Genomic DNA, 20234 nt, shown 5'->3' on the forward strand with positions numbered 1-20234 from the left:
TTTGAAAATCCGTTCGGTGGATTACCCCAACGCGTTTATTTTGAAAATCCGTTCGGTGGATCACCCCAGCGCTTTTACAAATCCGTTCGGTGGATCACCCCAGCGCTTTTATTTTGAAAATCCGTTCGGTGGATCATCCCAGCGCTTTTACAAATCCGTTCGGTGGATCACCCCAGCGCTTTTACAAATCCGTGCAGTGGATTAGACTAATTACACCCTTTCGGCGGGTGAGACCAAAGTTCGTTTTACGCGAGTGTAAATGAGTGACTTCCTTTACCTTCCCAAGATTCTCTGGCTATGTTGAAAGTCAGCCACTGGATCCCAGCGTCGTGGACCACTTGATAAAACACTGGCCAGGAATCGAATTTTAGCGTCCCTGGACTTTTTCACTCCTACCTAGAGGACAGATTTCAGTGCAGCTTTCCACGACGGCAGGACACAGCGGCCGATGCTTCCTCTCCGGCTCGGAGGACCAAGAAAATGTGAAGAGAAAAGTTATTAGAAAGGCAAATGAAGTCACACTCAGATATCTAATTTTTACATGCGCATGGGCGGTCAGTCCGATCTGCTCTGCTGTCAAAGTGCGCACAACAGATGTGACAGAAAAACCGCGCAGGGCTCTCAGCGCATTCTTTATTTATACTCCAAGTGAGCTTTAAAGGAAGTAGGAGTGGTATGTTCAGTATACAAAAACGTTTCCATAATAGGAGAAACCTTTAGCTTGTCTGTTGAAATAGGAGATAGCTTGGTATGTATAGAAACTTAAACATTTCCTTAAAAGGAGAGTGAGAGAGGGGGGTGACCGTTAACTCAGGATGTAGTATGTATGTCACCGCATTCCTCTACACATCTGGTTCCACTTTCCTTTCCTGTGGTGGTTCCAACTCACAAGCTCTCCTATCTTAAATGAAGCTACAACTAAACAATAATCACAAAACTAAAAAATCTCTTATCACTCCCATTCTACTTTTAAATACTCTAGGAACAACAAGTAAGCCTGCAGTGTGAGAGCGAAGTGCTCTAATAGGGTGATATGGTACTACAAGGTCATTAAGATAAGATGGGGCCTGATTATTTAAGACCATGTATGTGAGGAGCAGGATTTTGAATTCTGGATTTAACAGGAAGCCAATGAAGGGAAGCCAATACTGGAGAAATATGCTCTCTTGTTCTAGTCCCTGTCAGCACTCTTGCTGCAGCATTTTGGATTAACTGAAGGCTTTTCAGCGAGTTTTTAGGACTTCCTGATAATAATGAATTACAGTAGTCCAGCCTGGAAGTAATAAATGCATGAGCTAGTTTTTAAGCGTCACTCTGAGACAGGATATTTCTAACTTTAGAGATGTTGCACAAATGGAAGAAAGCAGTCTTACATATTTGTTTAATATGTGCATTGAAGGACATATCCTGGTCAAAAATGACTCCACATTTGCTGTTTTACACCTAACTGATCATTGTAAATAACTAATACAGCTGGGTCAAGTCATGGCTTTTTAAGTAACATCTTAATTACTGCCAGCTTGAAGGCCCCTCTACTCTGATCACATGGAAAAAGGGGCTCACGCAAAAAGGGTGTGGGCCATTATCAACAGAAGCTTCATGTGAAACCATTGTGAGACTTTGCCTTACCCTGTCATGTGACCTATTGAGATCACCTGCCGCAGGGTGTGAGTGGGCGTTAAGGCGTCTGGGAAGGATTTCAAAACTGGATTATAGATGGCAGACAGTTGGTGTCATAAGCTGTTCAAGGATGGTCGTCCACAGTGGACATAGATGCTTCTTTCACTCCTCTTTCAGTCTTCTCTGTCCAAAATGTGAACATTGGATTCCTTTGACCTTTAGATGCAGATGGACAGCTGAGTTTTGTCCTGTTGAGGTGGCTCTTCTGTGTTGTGCTATGTGTTTATAGAGTAGCTGTTTGGTTTCTCCAGTGTAGAGGTCTGAGCACTCCTCGCTGCACAGCACACACTGTGTTGTTTACTTTGTGTTTGGGAGTTTTGTCTTTGGGATGAACCAGTTTGTGTCTGAGAGTGTGGCTGTTTGTCATTGTTCTGTGTGTCGTACTGTTTCTCCCTAGTTGCTTCTTTCCCACCACTTCACTAATTTGATGAAAACCCAATTAAGCCCAATGTTTTAAGAGCTTTCTTTACATGTGTGTGTTCCTTTTATTTCCCTTCTAGCTCTTTCTGACTCAGGGAACAGTTTTTCCCCTATGTTCAGGGTTCTGATGATTTTGTGTTCCAGGGGTTGGTGGGAGTCAAAGAATAGGTACTGGTCTCTGCGTGTTTGCTTCCAGTTAAAAAAAACAATTGAATCGTCTGATTATGTAGACGAGAGGTTATTTTGTTGAGAAGATCAAACACTTTATAAGAAAAAGTCCTGAAAATCTGTAATGCTGTATCACCATTTTCCTGCTCCTGCATATGAGCTGAAATCAGCTGATTGTAGTGTAAGTGTGCAGAAGCAAAAGCCACTCAGTCTGCGTGAGGTGTGTCTAACTGGTTCCCTTTGTCTTTCTGTTTAGTGGTCCAATATCCACAATTTTCTAGATAGAATTTTCACATTTTGTGTGATGGTAGATCAAAAACAGCTTGAGCTGATGTAATTTTGTTGAAAATCAGGTCAAGGTCACACCCAATGTAAAAATCAGCAAGAACTTTACGTTACTGACAATTTTTTATGGATTGTTTTCAAACTTCAAAACATATACCAGGCCTCGAGGGACACAAACACCTTGGTTGGCTAAGCGTTTGACTCTGTCATGGCTGGTGCCCAAGTTCAAAGTTTAACTCAAAAAAAGAAACTATATCGAGTAAAATATCATAAGAAAGGGTGTAGAGAGGGGTGTACACCACACTTTCTACTTTTTCACACACTTTAGGTTTGAACCCTGTTCAGCTCTATCCTATGATGAAACATTTCTATCCTGATGGGAGGGGTCAGTGCATCGCCTGGAGGACCTGAGTGCCCACTAAAAGGTTTCAGCTCAAATGAACACCTGTGTTTTGCTGACACGTTCAACAACACTTGAGCCAGCCACATCCCCTGAGACTTGGAGACTCAAAACCAACTCTGTGTGATGTTTTTTTCCTTATCTTGCCAGCTGTTTCCACACATGTGTCACCTTTTGTCTTTTGTCTATTCTACAGAAAGAAGAAAACCATGAAGCTGTCCAGAGCTCTGTCAGATCTAGTCAAATACACGCAGTCTGTGGGTCTCTATGACATCGAAGCACAAGGTTAGCAAATGTATTTTCACTGCACAAAGCTTAGCTTATGGTGACAGTGCCCTATAAGTAGGGATGGGGAATTGATCATTATCAGCTATCGATTTGATTATTTATCAGTTCTCTTATCGATTCTTGTTGGCTCTGCTTTGAGAGTCAACCATTGCTAAGCAGCATGTCAAAGGGATTACATTTGTATAAATTCATTGCTTGCTGTGAGGTCAAATATCTGTGCATGTTGGAGGTAGTTCCACTCTTTGTTGTTGGTCCTTACTCAAAAAAGTAATGTATTACACAGAACACCTTTCTTAAAAGTAATGCAGCATGTTACTTAATTGCTCCCAGAGAAAAGTAACTTATTACACTACTCAATACATTACTTTCCTGTGAAACGCACTGTCTCTTCATTACTATTTAAGAGTATAAAGCTATACGCTACAGTCCCACACACCGACACAAATCTCTATCCTAATGCTATTTTGTTGATAGCATGATGCAGAAATGAAAACCAGGGCAAAGTGATTCTACAGTAGAAACATGAACAGGTAGAAACTGAGGCTGCAGCCTGACTGCTCATCACTGCTGGTTTTACCTGTTGAAGTTGAGGGTCCGGCTGCTGGGCTGTGATCGGCAGCTTTAACATCATTCTGTTAAAGCTGTCGATCACACTCACTTCTTGGCTAGCTTAGCCAAAGTTATATTAGCAGCATAATGCAGTTTTTTCTGTGCTCTATGCACTCGCATCCTTTGCGCAGTAAAAATAAAATAAATGTCCGTATCCACTCGGTGCACCATGTCGTGATTTTCCTCTTCCTGCACATGAACTGAAGTGCAAGTGGAACTGAGATCAAAAGGCAAGCAGTCTAACAATTCCAAGGAACTGAACCACTGGTTATCTACAAAAAACAGTTCTCAGTTTCCCATCCCTAACTATAAGTGTAATGTACCTACTACTGCATTTTCTTTACTTGGAAAGTTTATGAGCCTCAGGAAGAAAACTGTGCTATCCTTGGCAGCTAACTGTGGCTGGCAGGTATCATCTCTGAGTGAGACTAAAGCCCACCAGGTGATGCAGCAAAAAGCATCGTCCTTCATTCAGTTCAACCAGCGGCAGCTGTCCCGCATCTATCCTTCCTCGTACCGTGTGGACTCCTCCAACTTCAACCCTCAGCCCTTCTGGAATGCTGGGTGCCAGCTTGGTATGAATGTTGAAACTATATTCAGTATGGCCAAACATTTAGTGTAATAGCAGATTATGAGGGATGCTTTCAGTTTGTCATGACTAAACTAATGTAGGTGGTGCTCATGCCAATTGGTTTTCCCTCAGTGGTTGTTACCCAGCATATTAAAGGTTTCCAATCTATGAACAATGAAGTGAAATGCTTTGATTTCAGTTGCACTCAACTACCAGTCTGAAGGCCGGGTCCTCCAACTCAACAGAGCCAAATTCTATAGCAATGGCAACTGTGGCTACATCCTCAAACCGGCCTTCATGTGCGAAGGTATTTCACTAGTTTGTCATTTTTCAGTGTGTTATCAGTTTCATTGCCTTTCATTAGTTTTGATGCTTATTTTTGGTTAATGTGAGAGTGGAGGAAGATGGAGAAAGAGATATCATCCATAACTGTACAGGACATGTAGCAAGAAGAAGAATTAAAGAGGCTGTGCATCTTTCCATGTTTGTTTGTTTGTTTTTAACTGAGCAGGTCCCTAACTGCTTCTAATTTTTCAGTATTTAGTATTTAGTTTATTTAATGCTCTCCCTCTCCTCTACTGTTCTTTAGTTCACTTGAGTTTTCCAGTGTTTTGTGTAGAGAACCAGGTAGGCTCAGACTGGATGTGTGTGTCCTGCTTTTTATAATATCACAAAATAAAGTTTAAAAAATTCATAGTTGAAGTGGTTGACATTTGTCATTTTATTACAATAAGTGAAGAATCACAAGTAGCGTGTAATCATTTTACCCACTGCAGGTGCCTTTAACTCCAACGTGGAAGACCCCATTCCTGGTCAGATGAAGAAACAGCTGGTGTTAAAGGTCATTAGTGGACAACAGCTGCCCAAACCCAAAGACTCAATGCTGGGAGACCGAGGAGAGGTAGGACCACAGACTAGATTTATAGGATTGAGCTTCCACGTTGAACTGAATGAATATGGGATAAATCTGTAATCATCCTTACAAGCAGCACCTCCTCAAAATGTATTTTTGCAGAGAAGGCTCCTTACTTTTAGTCTGAATGATTTATGGGTAGGCCAATGTAAGCTATTTGCTGTTCTATGGGTATTTGTAGGGCTGGGTATCACCACTGATTTCTACAACTGATTCAGATTCACAAGGTTTCGATTCGATTTATAATCCTGATCATTTATCTTTTATATGTACTTCTAAATTAATGTTACGTCCCTCTGCAGCCCCTAATCTCTTCAGTGGGTTGAGCTGTTGCTAATTGACCACACCTGACCAGGTGTGGACAAAAGGATACCTGAGGCAGGCTTTCAGGAAGCCTCACTAGCCGTGCCTTGGTGGTACCAGCCATGTTAGCCAACCTGCTATGCATTTTAGGATTAAAACCTCTTCTCACCTACAATCTGGTGTTCGTCTCCTTATCTATGTTGCGGCTTTTGAGACGGGTCGTAACAATTAAAAATGTTAAATTTTAAATTATTTGACTGTTTTTTCTGCAATTACAAACTCAGTGTAAACTATCGATGTATAAAAACAAAGCTGACACTGTGAGACTTCATCAGAGGTGTGAGGATCACAGCAGATGCCTTTGTGTCAAAGTAACTGTGGATAAAAACAGAAAAACATGAAGGAGATTTCCTGGCCTGACTGGCCTGAAAACTGAAGAAAACCATGAATCAGCATCTGAACATTACCTGATGCTGCTGAAGTGAAGCAGAGCAAAGTTAGAGAGGTTTGATTACAGACACAGTTGAGCAATCATTTGTAAAAGTTTAAGTTTCTTAGGTATTGAACAGCAGAAATGAGATTTCATGGTCCCAACTTTGTGGTAGCAGTTTGGGGATGGCTCTTTCCTGTTCCAACATGACTGCACAAAGATATGGATGAGAGAGTTTGGCGTCGAAGAACTTCGTGGCCCTGCACAGTCCTGACCTCAACCTGATAAAAAACCTTTAATTAAAGCAGAGACTGCAAGTTAGGCCTGACCTCTGACTGCTGAAAGAATGGTCAAAATTGTAGATGTCTTAAAGCTGTGCAATGTCTTTCTGACAGATCATTGATCCCTTCGTGGAAGTGGAGATCATTGGCCTCCCAGTGGATTGCTGCAAGGAACAGACCAGAGTGGTGGATGATAATGGTGGGTCTCCATTTAGTCGTGAAATGTCAATTGTATTTAAATGGTGCATTTCAATTTCTCAAACTCAATGTGCTTGACACACAGAAGAAAACGACATAAAAACCGATGTAGGTTTACAATGAAAACAGATAAAATAAACTTTACAAAGAGATAAAATACATATAAATATATACATCTAGAGTGATGTCGTCCATTGATTTCTGAAGTCTTGACTTCAGCACTTCTGCCAAGGGGCGGATCTGACTGAGAGACGGACTGCATGCTTATTAGCTGATGACTGATGATTGACAAGTCGTTAGCCAATGAGTGTGTGGTTTCATACTACAGGTAATCATCCATCTTAAACATGGTATGACCAAGAAAAGTTTCCACATGACATCCCAACATGAAGCTGTTTATGGACTCCAACTGTTTTTACCTTTTAAACTCTACAGAATTTCTGCTTCCTGAGCCTTCGATGCCATAAATGCAGTACATAGTTAAGTATTTGGTTTAAATCTGATAAAGTTCAGACCTGTGTCCCAGCATTGCTAAACAGAAATGTTAACATTTGGGGCCCAGCTCTTTAACAGTTACCTGTGATGTCTCCGTAGTGTTTTAAACATGGGATTGAATTCATTTTGAAAGGGTGACTTTAGCCTCAGCATTGAAAGGCTTTATGTGCTTTGAAAGACATCACCGTGTGTGTAAAGGTAACTGCAGTTCAGAAATATTAAACTGAATGAACTCATTCATACAGCAGTTTGAAAATACAATATCACCACCTGAAATAATTACAGGAACACATTCAGAAAGTTGAATGGGGATCTCATTAGACAGTTAATGGTGCTCAAGATTGCTTTTGTGACGCACACAGGCAAAAATTATATATATAAAAAACAACAGAGGAGCTTTGCTATCAGTGATGTAGTTTCTTGCTAATAGATGCTGTTTTTTTTGTTTGTTCTTTTGGAACAGCTAACTAGTTTTTGCTGACCTCTAGTGGTGTGCAAAGCCATGTCAGGGTGAACTTGTAGGAGTAATGTCAGGAAATTCAACTAAACATGTCAGCTGAAAGCACCATGCAAATGAAGCTTACTGCAAGTTCAACCTTGCAATTCCTGTGAAGCAGACGCTTCTTGCAGCTTCTAAAAGTAGTCGAGAGTTTTCTGTGGACACTCGCAGTCACGTCAATGTCCAGGTGTTTGCATGTAGACATCTGTGGTTTGTTGTTGTGCTTTGTACATATATAATATAATATGGTGAATCTGTGTGTATAGTTTGACAGGTTTCTGATATATACTTGAGGAGCCCAGCAAGACGAGACATGCACAGGCAGCACCAAAAACTCTCTCTCTCAAACACACCCTGAATAACTGATGAGTGCAACGATAATTTGCTGCCCTGTCTCTATTGCTCTTTTGTATGCCCGTTTGCCAAAATGCTGTCCTCTTATCTGCCTTACTCTTATTGTGCTATCTATCATATTATTTCTCCTATCTGCTCTTCCTTTGCACTCACCTCCCACACATATCTCCCCTATCCCATCCCTTCTGCATCCCTATTTGGGATGGTTCTGTAGGTTTCAACCCGATGTGGGAGGAGACTCTGGTGTTCATGGTTCACATGCCCGAGCTGGCCCTGGTTCGTTTCCTTGTGTGGGATCATGACCCAATTGGCCAGGACTTCATTGGCCAGCGTACCATTGCCTTTAATAGCATGATGCCAGGTAAGACATGGTGCTGCTTTTGGATGGCACTAACACTCGTTCAAGGTTTTCTGCTGTGTTTTAGTGATTATATACTTAAACAAGGTACTCGAACCGGAAACTCACTATACAAACTCACTATACATCTACTATATGTAACTAATTTGGTGCTCTTGATTCCGAGTCTCTGCTAACATCATGTCAATTGATAGTTTTGCTGCTGGTTGAGCTGGTATTTATTGGGTATTTGGCTACAGCCATTCCTTTGTGGCTGTTATATTTGAGTCCCTGATAAGGCAGCTGTCTCTGACATTTTTGTATGCAGGCTATCGCCATGTGTACTTGGAAGGAATGGAGGAAGCTTCCATCTTTGTTCATGTAGCTGTGAATGACGTCACTGGTAAGGTGGGTATTACTGCAGAAACCAGCTTAAAGTCTTGCTCACCTTTGCTCTCAAACAGAAATGTTCATGAAAGCGTTGTGCACTGACAGCTTTTACAGATGTTCTTGTAATGAATATACAATAAACTTTACCTTAGGTTATTTCACCAAAAACCAAATTATAATACCAAAATCTGTGTTTTGGTATTATTATTATTATTATTATTACTACTACTACTACTAATACTACTACTAATAATAATAATAATAACGTAAATTGTTATTAAACTGTTTTTCTACAAAAACTTCTTTTCATTTTCTTTTTGAAATATTGTTTGAAAATACAAAAAACCTAGAAACAAAACAAAACTTGTCTCCTAATCATAAGATTAGGAGACTTTCTAATAGCAGAATATCCACTCCAATCTTAGCCACACGTCCTTGCCTCCTTTTGTTTATTGCTTTGTGGTTATTTCAGCAAAAACTGAACTATGTACTATGTAACCTAGACCATATTCAGACATGTAAAATATATACATTATTATTGTTATTATTATTATTGTTATGCTTTTAAACTTCAGTTCAGTGTAAATTTCAGTTTTCTGTTCATAAGAATTATACTGACTGCACCTGTTTTTGCAGATCACACTAGCTTCAGTGTTATTCCTCCTTCAGCCCATATTTTCGATGCCCTCAGCTATCAGTAGCTATTTAGTAAATGACCACTTTGTTGTCCACATTGTCCTTGTTTTGAAGTTGCCTTTCTTGGAGTTGCTGTGTGACTCCTGTTTGAATGTCCCCTAGCCCCAGCCCACCTATTTTTTCTCCTTTTATCATTCTCCTCTCTGATTTCCACTCTCTCCCCATGTCTGTTTGTGATTGCAGTGGACCTCTCTTTTATGAAATGCTCAACATAGAAGCAAACAATGTTTAGGAGTCCTGAAGCTGCCACTCAAAACTTGGGTGTAGTGAGATCCAGTCAGAATCTTGCATGAGCCACATACCCTGCATCATTCTCCTCAATGCACACCCCCTCAAATTGTTCAACTGTCCATTAAATTAAAGTACTGAAAATTGTAAGGTGGCAGAATGCGATTGTTCTGGTCCCACTTTTTTTCCCAGCCTCTGCAGTTTTTGGTCTAGGCAGTGAAATTCTTTCAGTATAGGTGTCTATGTACTAGACGTTCCAGAAACTTAAAGAAGCCCAGTCGCTTTCTTTCCAAGCTCTCTAAGAATTAATTGCCTTGCCAAGAACTCTTTCTACAATAGTCAAGATCCCGAAAAGATGAGGTGAGTTAGCCTGCTGACATGGTCTTTGTTCATTTGGTTATACAGTACTGTCCTAGTAATTTGACTAGTCAGCAATGTTCAGCACTTAAATCCGTGGTCTAAAAATGATCTTCACAAATTATGATCTCTAGGCTGGGACTGTTTTTGAATTTACAGCCATCTTGATGGAAGTTAATTTTAGTTAGTTTAGTCAATTAAGACCCCGAGACACTGAGTTTCACAATCATCACGGCCACAGTGTCCTTCTTTTGTTCCAGTCATTGTAACCTTTGACCTTCTGTTTTAGTGAAAACATCCATGCAGTGTTGAGAAGGTTTTTGTTCAACTTTGCCAGTTACCTTCAAGCATGTATACATGTAACTGATATTTTGCTACAGGATCTTCAGCTGGTTGCTTAAAATGTCTAACACTTTGAATCCAAGTGGATTTCAAAGCTAGTCAGCATGGTTGCAGCTGGATGATCATGTCAGTGTGATCTATGAGAGATCAGTCACACATGTGCGTTTCTGTAGGAAATGTGGATTTAATTTACTCTCCTCATTTTAAGCATGCTCATTATACTAATCCTATGTATGTACTACTGCAGTAAATTCATTGGGTGCAATGAATTTAGTGTAATATGGCAGATTTTTTTCAATATCTTCAACTTATTTGGGAATTGTGTTTGGCAATGATGTCCTGTTGTGTTTTTGTCAGGCAAGAGCAGCCAGCGGCATAAAAGGGTTGTTTCACAGAAACCCAAAGCAGGCTTCCCTGGACAGTCACACTGCTGTACAGCACAGCCGTAAGAACCCGTTTGGGGCCCACCTCCTGCGCCGCACGGCCAGTGCACCTACCAAAGGTCAACCCAAAATCAAGAAAGGTTTACCAGACATTGCAATTGACACCAAAGACTACAGCTCAGAGGGAGCTAGTGAGGAACGAGAGTCCGGGGAGGGAGAAAAGGCCTCTGCTGCTACCTCTCAGCACCACAATGGGGATTCACTGGCACCCCAACAAACCAAGGGACCGTGGAACCATTCCGACACAAATTTTCATCCCGAGGAAGGTAAAGGTAAGCGCTCGTTCTACACTCAGCGACGACCAATGAGTGAACCTCTCAAGCGCGCCATTCGGCTTCGCATTCATGATCCGCTGGACATGAAGCCAAATGTGTTTGCACGTTTCGCTGTTAGCAGCTCGGGCAGTGTGGGGATGTCCTCCAACTGCATCACATGTGTGACTGGCTCAAGGGGGAGCCCAGAGGCTGAAAGAGAGGGTCAGGTTGAGCAAAAGTCCAAGGTGACAGATGGGGAGAGACCAAAGAAAAGTAACCACTCTTCCTCATCAAAGAGACAAGTCCAGTCAGAACCTGATGCCATGCCCCGGTCCCTAGGTGCCCAGCCCAATGTACAGCAGGTTCCTCCCACACCCAAGACTTCCATGGAGGCCCAATTTCAATACTCGCCCATGCCATTCCCCAGATCTAAGTTCAGACAAACACTTGGTGCCCAGTATATCCACAATCGACCTGGTACGTCACAGAGGTACACCCGTTCCTGCAGCATTCCCCGCAGACGATCCTCCAATGCTGTTACACCAGCACCAAGCCTCGCACCAGACTGCAGGAGCACTCACTGTTGGCAGCAGGCAACACCACCCAACTATGGTGCTGTTTATGGCTCTGTACTCACTAAACTGACATACAGTGACATGAATTCAGGTCTCTTGCTCAGTGACAGTAGTAGCTGCCAGAGCTTTGGCAGTCTGAGCAGTTTGGAGTCTCTTCCTACGCTGCCCCCTTGTTCTATTCTCGACACCCGGAAGAGGGCTGTGGGTACCCTTCAAAGAGAGATGAATGCCCTGTTTGCTCAGAAAATGGAAGAGTTGCGCCATAAGTCTCCAATGTTCTTTGCCGGTAAGATGTATCTGAGGCAGATGTAGAACTCACCAGGTAGATGCTGTGCTGTAGCAGTATTAGTAGCACGTGCTGTCAGCTTTCCCTTTTGCCGTAAGTTAGATCTGTGTTGTGCAACATGCCTCTGATAAAATGAAGTCAAATCCAACCCCATCAATGGCTTCTTAGAGTTCATCTTTGAGTTTTGTAGCTTTCATCAAAGCCTCATGATTGAAATTGTTTCAAATTTGCTTATGTCGTTAAAATCTTCTTACTTTACCCACATGCTTGACAGATGAGAAAAATGGTAAGTTTTTGTCTAGAAACAATAGTAATCATTCAATTTGAACAAAGTACAAAAAACTCAAACTAGACTCTTTTAATTTGTCAAGCAGCTGCTTGTCCTAAACTGTTTTTAGAGAATAATTCAGGGATATTAAAGCATTTAGTTCAGTTCAAAACATTTCTAAAGATAAGGCAAAATGTGGTAATAGATCTATTAATTACATAAAATTGCTCTGTAGGATGCTTTGGTTAATGTTTTGAAAGGTTAGCTTTAGCAAAGTCTTCATAAAAGTTTAAAAAGATCACTTTTCATGATTTTCGACTACTGTATTTTTTGCACTAAAAGGCACACTTTAAAGCCTTTAATTTTCACAAAAATTTACAGTGCTCCTTATAATCCGGTGCACCTTATGTATGAATTCTGGTTGTGCTTACTGACCTAGAACCGATTTTATGTGCTACACGGCGCTCAAAACTCTGTCAAAAAATGTTTTAGACTTTGGTAAGCTACGAAGCCGCACCGCTTAACCCTCCGGTTACGTTCACCCCCACCCCTTACTTTAGTGTTCCCGGTCAAAATTGTCAGTTTTAACAGCTCTTGAGTTAACATAAGAAACATTTTTCACCACCAAATTCTGTTCAGTGGGTGGGTCAATGGGTCGTTCAGTGGTCATTCAGTGGGACATTCAGTGGGTTGTTCAGTAGGTTGTAAAAGTGGGTCTTTCATTTTGTCATTCAGTGGCCCATTCAGGGGGTCAGAGGCCAAAGGGGGGGTGGATTCCCTTTCATTTTCTATGGTGGCCACTTTTGACCTGGAACACCACACCATGTAACAAAGTTGATTAAAATACCCAAAATTCAACGAAAGAGGTGCTCATCACTTTTATATGTTCAAGTGCATAGTGTTGAGGATGTCATAAGGCCTCGAGGCAATCGGATGTAAAACACAATATTTATGAGTTTTTTAATTTGTAAATTGGTCAGATTTGACCCAAATACGACAGGAAGGTTAATGGATTGTCGGAGCATTGTCGGCTATCATAGTCAGGAGCCTCGCGGAGTAATCTGGGTCCTAAACTCCGTCAGCCTCAGGTCCCAAAGTCAATCACTGATAGTTAAAAACTGTCTAAATTCTTTCATCTTTAATAAAATGATCAGCGTTGCTGCTTTACCAGGTGTAACAATTAAGTTTAACATCCAGGCATCCATGAAAACAGAATTTATTACATTTATGAAATTTAACAGAGTTAGAAGTTAGCAGGAAGTTGGCTCGCTAGCCTCCACCTAAACATGATATAGCATGTTCTGACTGAGAGATTTCTGAAACAAATTAAAACGTACCGCTCTGCTAACACCTCAGAAAACTAAACAGCAGTGACGTTTGTAGAGTTCCTGAAGTTGGGCTAGGTGGTATATAATGATGTGCTACGTGATCGCTAGCGACACAGCTATGTTAGCATAACATAAACGCGGTGAAGCTGGAGGATGAACGCTAACTTTTTTCCACTCGATAAACGTTAACGTGAGGGTTCCCGATGGTTAGGGAGAAATGCAATCGCATGGCAGGATTCTGTAAACGGACCAAACTTCAGTCAGGAGAACAACTGAGATAATCCATCCACAATACGAGGTTAGTCATTAAAATACTGCAACAACATGGGAATAGAGCAGCTGCGAGAGAATTCTACATTAATGAATCAATGATACGGAAGTGGAGGAAGCAAGAAGAATGAGATGAGTAAAGTTTGACTTAACTGACTGTTTTGTTTCATTTAATGCACCTTATAATCCGGTGCATGTTATGGTCTGAAAAATATGGTTTGTGTGGATGCGAAAGAAATTATTTTTTGATCGGGCAAGGATTGCCCACATTCATCTTAGAAAATGTTGTTCAAGGACATCTGGTGCTTCAGAGATAAATGGACTGGCTTATATAGCGCTTTTCTACTCATCTGAGCACTCAAAGCGCTTTACACAACTACTGCGTTCACCCATTCACACCCATTCGCACAAGCACATCTTTCTAAGTGCTTCATAGCTAACATTCACACACATTCATACTCCGATGGATGCATCGGAGAGCAATTTGGGGTTAGTGTCTTGCCCAAGAATATTTGGCATGTAGACTAGGAGAAGCCAGGAATCGAACCACCAACCTTCCGATCAGTGGATGACCTGCTCTACCACCTGAGCTACAGAGATATGTTCTTCTATTTAAAATATAGAAATACATAATAAGAATTTGCCACCGGAACAACTATCCATGGAATGTTTCATGGGTATTTGTTTCGGATACTGGATTTTGCATTGAATCTTATAAAACCCTTTACTTCACCATTGCATTTAATAGCAATCAACGTATATTCAGCTTGAGTCCTGAAACCGAGAATATTTTAGGTACTTAATTGACAACCGCTGAGTCCTGCGAGTCACAAGGTACTGGTGTCTGAGTAATGTCCACACAATCCCCCTTTGAGCCACACATTACATTTTTCAGAGGACTTGACTTCCTTATAAACACCAGCTGTTCTACCTAAACTGACTCCCTTTGAGCCCTTTGCAGTTCATCATGTGATTGCCATTGCTGTTTGATGAACCTTATGGGGGAAGCAAGTTTGTGTAGGGAGCTGAATTACAAGTTTTCTGGCCTGATTACAAGCTGACATCTGTTAAGTCATATGATGCTGGCAGATAAATCCTTTCTAGCAGCGTTATCTACTATCTTTCTTTTCAGTCTAACATGGAGAGAGATTTGTTCTGATATGGAGACCAGTTTTTGTGAGGATGTTTTTTCTTCTGTCCAAAAAGCTGTTTCCTTGCTTACAGTCTCTCTCTTCTCAGTTTGTCTAAATTACCCTTTTCCCTCTGTGTCCCTTTTTGCATGCTCTCTTTCCATCCTAGTGCAGAATTGAGAGGATGACCAAAGTCAGGTAAACTTTGTTAAATGCATGCAGCCTCTTAAATTCATCCATCACCAACTTTTCTCTTTCTCACCATAGTTGTTTGTTCTCATCCTGTTCTCAAAAATACTGTACCTCACCAATGCACCAATTCAGCTTCATCTGTGTTTAGGGTTTTAAATAGAGACTTGGTGTGGACAAGTGGAAAAGACAATTCATTAAATTAATGTCACAGGACCTGCATGATGTAGTACAAAAAAACTTAAAAAATTAAAAATTTAAGTTGGTTTGTAATTATCATTAAAAAAAAAGTGGCTAAAATATTTGAAAGTCCTTATATATTTCCTGGAGCTTTTAAGGTTATAGTGAAGTTGATGAGCATTAACATCAAGCTATGGGAAAGTGTTATTGGAGCTAGGTTAAGAGGAGAGGTAATCATCATATCTCTCCTATGGATCACGTTGAACTTATATGGCTGTAAGACCTAGATACCAATGGTGGTCTGGGATTGGAATATTTAATGCAATAGAGTCACTGCAGTGGGGCGTGATTTGAGCAGAGGGTCCCTGAGCACCCCAGGACGTAGGAATAAAGAGAGACGACCACTCAAGAGCCAAGCGCTCTTTTTCAGGTGTGCTACAGTAAGTCTAGCACTCAGTTTTCAGCTGAAATAAACCACACGGTGATCAGCCCTTTTTCCTGCTGCGACAAAACTACCCCCAGCCGTGTGTGCAAAGCATCAGTCCTCAGAATAAATGGGAGGGAAGAAGTTAGGTCTGGAGCAGGGTTTCACACGAAACACCACCTGGCATTGCTGCATCCACAGGACCAAATCGGGGGCAACTTTTTGGGTGAGGTCTGTTAAGGGACTGGTCTGCTCCCCAAAGTTCGGGACGAACCAGCCAGCCCCAAAACTGCCTCACCTCCGTTTTGGTTTTGTTACAGACAGGATGCAATGACTGCTGGCCTCGCCATCTGAGGGCGCACCTGTCTGCCTCTCAGGTGGTAACCCTCATACTGTTCCTCCCTTCAACTGCAAACATTTTCAGGTTGGCCAGCAGAGACTCCATGACTGCAGCCACATGCTCTGCACAGATGTTACTGTGAATGATAACATCATCCAGGTAGGCGGCAGCTTATGCAGTGTGCTGCTGCATCACCTGGGCCAAGAAGAACTGGAATGTGACCATGGCTCCATACACAACCATATGGAGTAGAGAAGGCTGTTTTTTCCTTAGACTCTGGAGACAAGGGAACCTGCCAGTGGTGCTTGGTGAAATCAAGTATTGTGGAAAATTGAGCAGTTTGTCAACCTGGAGTATGGGATACGCATCAAACTGTGACACCACATTTACCTTGTGCTAGTCTACACAGAACTCTACAGAATCCTCTTTTCACCACAAGAACCAAGAGGCCATACCATCCACTGTATGGCTCTTCTATTACTCCCATCTCCAGCATATCAGCCAATTCCTTCTGAAGTATTTGCCTTTGTTTGTAGGTAATTTGTAGGGCAGTGAACACATTGTCATGCCAGGGTGAGTTTCAGAATGAGAAACTCACCCTTCCTTAATTAGGTCCAACACTCCCCCTGGCTCCCTGCCAAATAGTTTAAAGGAATAACATCTTGTGGAGTCCTGGGATGAGATGAGATGAGATGCTTGTCTGAACTGACTTAATGCCCAATAATTCGGTGCACCAGTGTTTGCCGCACTGGCCAATCAGTCTCCGGACACCTACATGATTCTGCTGTGGCATTGAAGATGTCCAGGAATGCAGATAATCTGTCTCCCATCTTGTCCAGCATGATAGCTTGTGCTGTGGGGAGCTGTGAGGGTGGACCCATATGAAGCCACCAGGTTGTCCAGAACCTGAGTTTCACACTTGGCCTGGACCTGCAGGTTCTCCAGCTGCTTAAGCTGCACTGCCTCCTACTGTCGGTGTATCGAAGCCAGTTCTACCACCACCTGAACCAATGTGTGCACCAGCTGAACGCGCTGTCGGTCCAACATCTTCATTATTGGGGAAAGTTGGGTGCCAATCTAGCAAATTGCTGCTACAGGAGCTCCCAACACATGCGCCATCACACACTGTGTCTTTTTTCAGTGCTTTCTCTTTTATTTTCACACAATTTATTTTGTACTGATGTTTGCTTTACATCACTGCCCGCCAGCTGTGGTCACTCTCCTCTTCTGCCAGTTCCATTTCTTCTACTGCATAGCAGTCCCACACATCGGTCCCTACTATTGTATAAATATGAGAGACATGGTTTGGCAACTACTGACAGAAGCGTCTCCCAGCCTTCCCTGGCAATGCCCCTGAACCCACCTCACTGCCCCTCCCCTGCAGTTAAGCCATAGACCAATCCTGCCACCACAGCAGTAGCACTAACAACAAGACAGGAGGCAGAGCTAGAGGAAGCAGAATGATCAGGAATAAGAATGAGTACATCAAAGGGATAGCTTAGGTTGACCAAGTTGGAGAGGATAGGTTGAGATGGTTTGGACATGTGCAGCAGAAGGATAGCAGATACTTTGGCCAAATTATGTTGTATATCAGGCTGCCAGGGGGGAGGAAAAGAAGAAGACCTCAGACAGGGTTCATGGGTGTAGTGGCAGATGTCATGCAGAGAGTTTGTTTGACAGAAGATGATGCTAGTGACATAATGAGATGGAGCCACTGTGGTGAACCGTAAAGGGAGCAGGCAAAAGAACAGTGCAAAAATTCAGGTCTTACACTGGGACGCCATTATTCTTGCTAGTGTTAGCTAATACTGAGATTGTAACTTTAGCTTTCTGTCATTTTACTGGCAACATTGAGAATAAGCCATTGTGCCACACAGCTAAGATACAACTGCCTGGTTATTGTTGTTTGACAACTTTAGTGCTTTTAAAATCATTTCTGAGCAGAAATGAGTAGAATGCCAGATTATTTCATCAGCTTCATGGTACTGACTTATGTATGATTTCAAAAGCATTTATTTTAGCCAATATTAAATTATGCAATATACAAATCATTAGCATGTCAATATTCAAGCTGATACCAAATACATCAGATCAAAAGATCTCTAGTTTTCAAATTGATTAGGTTTTATCGCCACTAGGTCAGTATTGTGATCAAGCTTATAGAGTTCCTTCTTTTTTTCAACAGATTGTTCTACAGTACACAGAGCAGATGCCCCTCTTCCATTTCTTGCACTAAACCGCAGAAGACACCGAGAGCATCCGTTCTGTTCATCCTGCCTCCACTCAGGAAGAGTATTCACATCACTCCTCATTTACATCAGTACATTCAACACAGCACACCATTCCTTCAAATGGGATGGTACACAGTCCGATTGTGGTGAATGGAAATGCTATGAAACCTTCTACAGTTTCCAAAACCACATCCCTCTTCCTGGCAAACCCTGTTGAGAAAATGTTACTATCAGGATACAGTAAAGACCCTAAAACCAACAAAAACACTTATTTTTACATGGAGCACAAATCAAACCAAACCTGGACACTACAGCAGAAACAAAAAGTGATTCAAGAGTTAAAGTCTGATGACCAAGCAGAGCTACCTCCTCATGCAACCGTGTCAGCTAGAGCTCCTGCAGTCCCTCCAGCTCAGATTAGGAGAGCTTCTTTTAGCCAAGTGCCATCTCACATTCCAATAAGAAGAACAAAAAGTGAGGGCCATGCTCGAGGAGATGTAACCTCAGCTAGGCTGGCTCAGTCAGCAGTACCAGAGATCCATGCAGATGCTACCGTGAATGATTGTTTTTGGAGGAAACTGGAGGCAGGCAACCACCACGGCAGCATATCATCCTCCTCTAGTATCTGTTCAAGTGACACTGCCATTGAAATCTCTCTAACCTGGCCAGAAAGAGTCTCAACAGTCTATCTACAGCCAGCAATACCTGTGACGCTTCCTGGGCCAGCTGCTGTCACCCAGCGTTTGTCTGCGACGATGCAAGAGCAAGTCAAACCTCAATCTTTAGCAAAATGAGTGCCCCAGAGATCAGCTTAATCTCTGTCTTCTGCAGAACCACTGGTAGAGTGAGCCAGCAGAGTGACTCAAAGGAGCCACACCTGGAGCCAGATCTTCATAGAGGAACTGAAGCAATCGTCATCCCCTCCAGCTACATCCACAACAGCTACAGCTTCTTTGTCCAAAAGGCCTTGGAGATCTGACCTCTGATGACATATGGTGCAACTTTGATAGTAAGTACCACAGCATCCTCTGCAATTTCACTGTTAGGCAAACCAAAGACCAATTCCCAAATGGCAGCCCACAGAACTCAGCCAGTCACTTTACAGAACAGTTACGGAAGCTGACTGATGTGAAGCCCCTGACCGCTGGAGATTTCGCTTCACGGGTCTAAAGAATTCCCAGAAGAGCAAGGTGATAAGACCCTGGTTCGAGGGACTGCCTCCAGGAGCCAAAGCAGAGTGTGGTACATTACAAACCGGGCCAGGGAGGCCCAGGAAAGACTGAAGCTTCAAAGTGTTCCAGTACAGAGGTGCAAGCTTTAGGCTTACTCTTAGCACTGGTAGTAGCCCCATTGAGGAGCTTGGGATCCCCGAAGGTGCTTGTTCCATGTCCCAGAGTCCTTGCAGATGCCTAGACCTGCTGAGTCAGCACATGCCTCCCCTATACAATCCCAAACCTCCACCGACCCTGAAAACATTACAGTTTCTTTTTTGCTCAATCTCTAAGAACTGGCTGACTTTAAACTGATTGTAAGAGAGAAAGCCTGAAACTAGTATGGAATAAATTTGCTCCAGCAGAAAACTTTTTATTTATTATTAATATTTTCTTTCTTGTAGAAAAAGCTACAAATCTTGCAAAATACTGGTCTAAAGAAAGGTGTTTTACCACTTATTAGTAATCCATGAACAATCTGTTTGACATTTAAATGTTGTACATTTTGAACCAATGATGTACATTTTTTTGTGCAATCAGGAAACATCTTGAAAATGTTCAACAAATACTGAAATCTGTTTGCACAAAATGTTAGATATTTTCCAGAATGTGTTTAGTGACAAATACCAGGAATTTTTTTTTATGTTGGTTTCGTTGGCTATCATTTGCTCTCATGTTCAAGGGTTTTATTCGTTGTTTTTTTTTTTTGTTTTTTTTTTTTTTTTTTTGTTTTTTTTTTACAAATACAGTAGCAATAGATCTACCTGGAGGTGAGGGGTTTTTCAAAGACGTGTTGTTTTTATTTACTTGAACTGGAATAATTTACTTTGGCTGTGGTAAAAGTTAGATACTATATGCATT

General features: G+C 41.9%; 1 protein-coding gene across 1 annotated transcript in view; it reads left to right on the plus strand.

Moving 5' to 3' along the window:
* The window catches only part of plch2a (phospholipase C, eta 2a), a 76028-nt gene extending 55929 nt beyond the window's left edge, over positions 1-20099 (plus strand). Inside the window, 16 exon segments of the mRNA XM_084917454.1 lie at positions 3150-3238; positions 4243-4425; positions 4621-4728; positions 5198-5322; positions 6463-6547; positions 8109-8255; positions 8560-8639; positions 10602-10959; positions 18117-18169; positions 18171-18816; positions 18819-18887; positions 18890-18976; positions 18979-19121; positions 19123-19326; positions 19328-19458; positions 19460-20099. Of these exon segments, the coding sequence (XP_084773580.1) occupies positions 3150-3238; positions 4243-4425; positions 4621-4728; positions 5198-5322; positions 6463-6547; positions 8109-8255; positions 8560-8639; positions 10602-10959; positions 18117-18169; positions 18171-18816; positions 18819-18887; positions 18890-18976; positions 18979-19121; positions 19123-19326; positions 19328-19458; positions 19460-19688 (2737 nt within the window). The 3' untranslated portion in view covers positions 19689-20099.
* The last annotated feature ends 135 nt before the right edge of the window (positions 20100-20234 follow it).

This window comes from Perissodus microlepis, chromosome 20 (assembly GCF_051167445.1).
Source record: "Perissodus microlepis isolate ML-2025 ecotype Zambia chromosome 20, ASM5116744v1, whole genome shotgun sequence".
NCBI lineage: Eukaryota > Metazoa > Chordata > Actinopteri > Cichliformes > Cichlidae > Perissodus > Perissodus microlepis.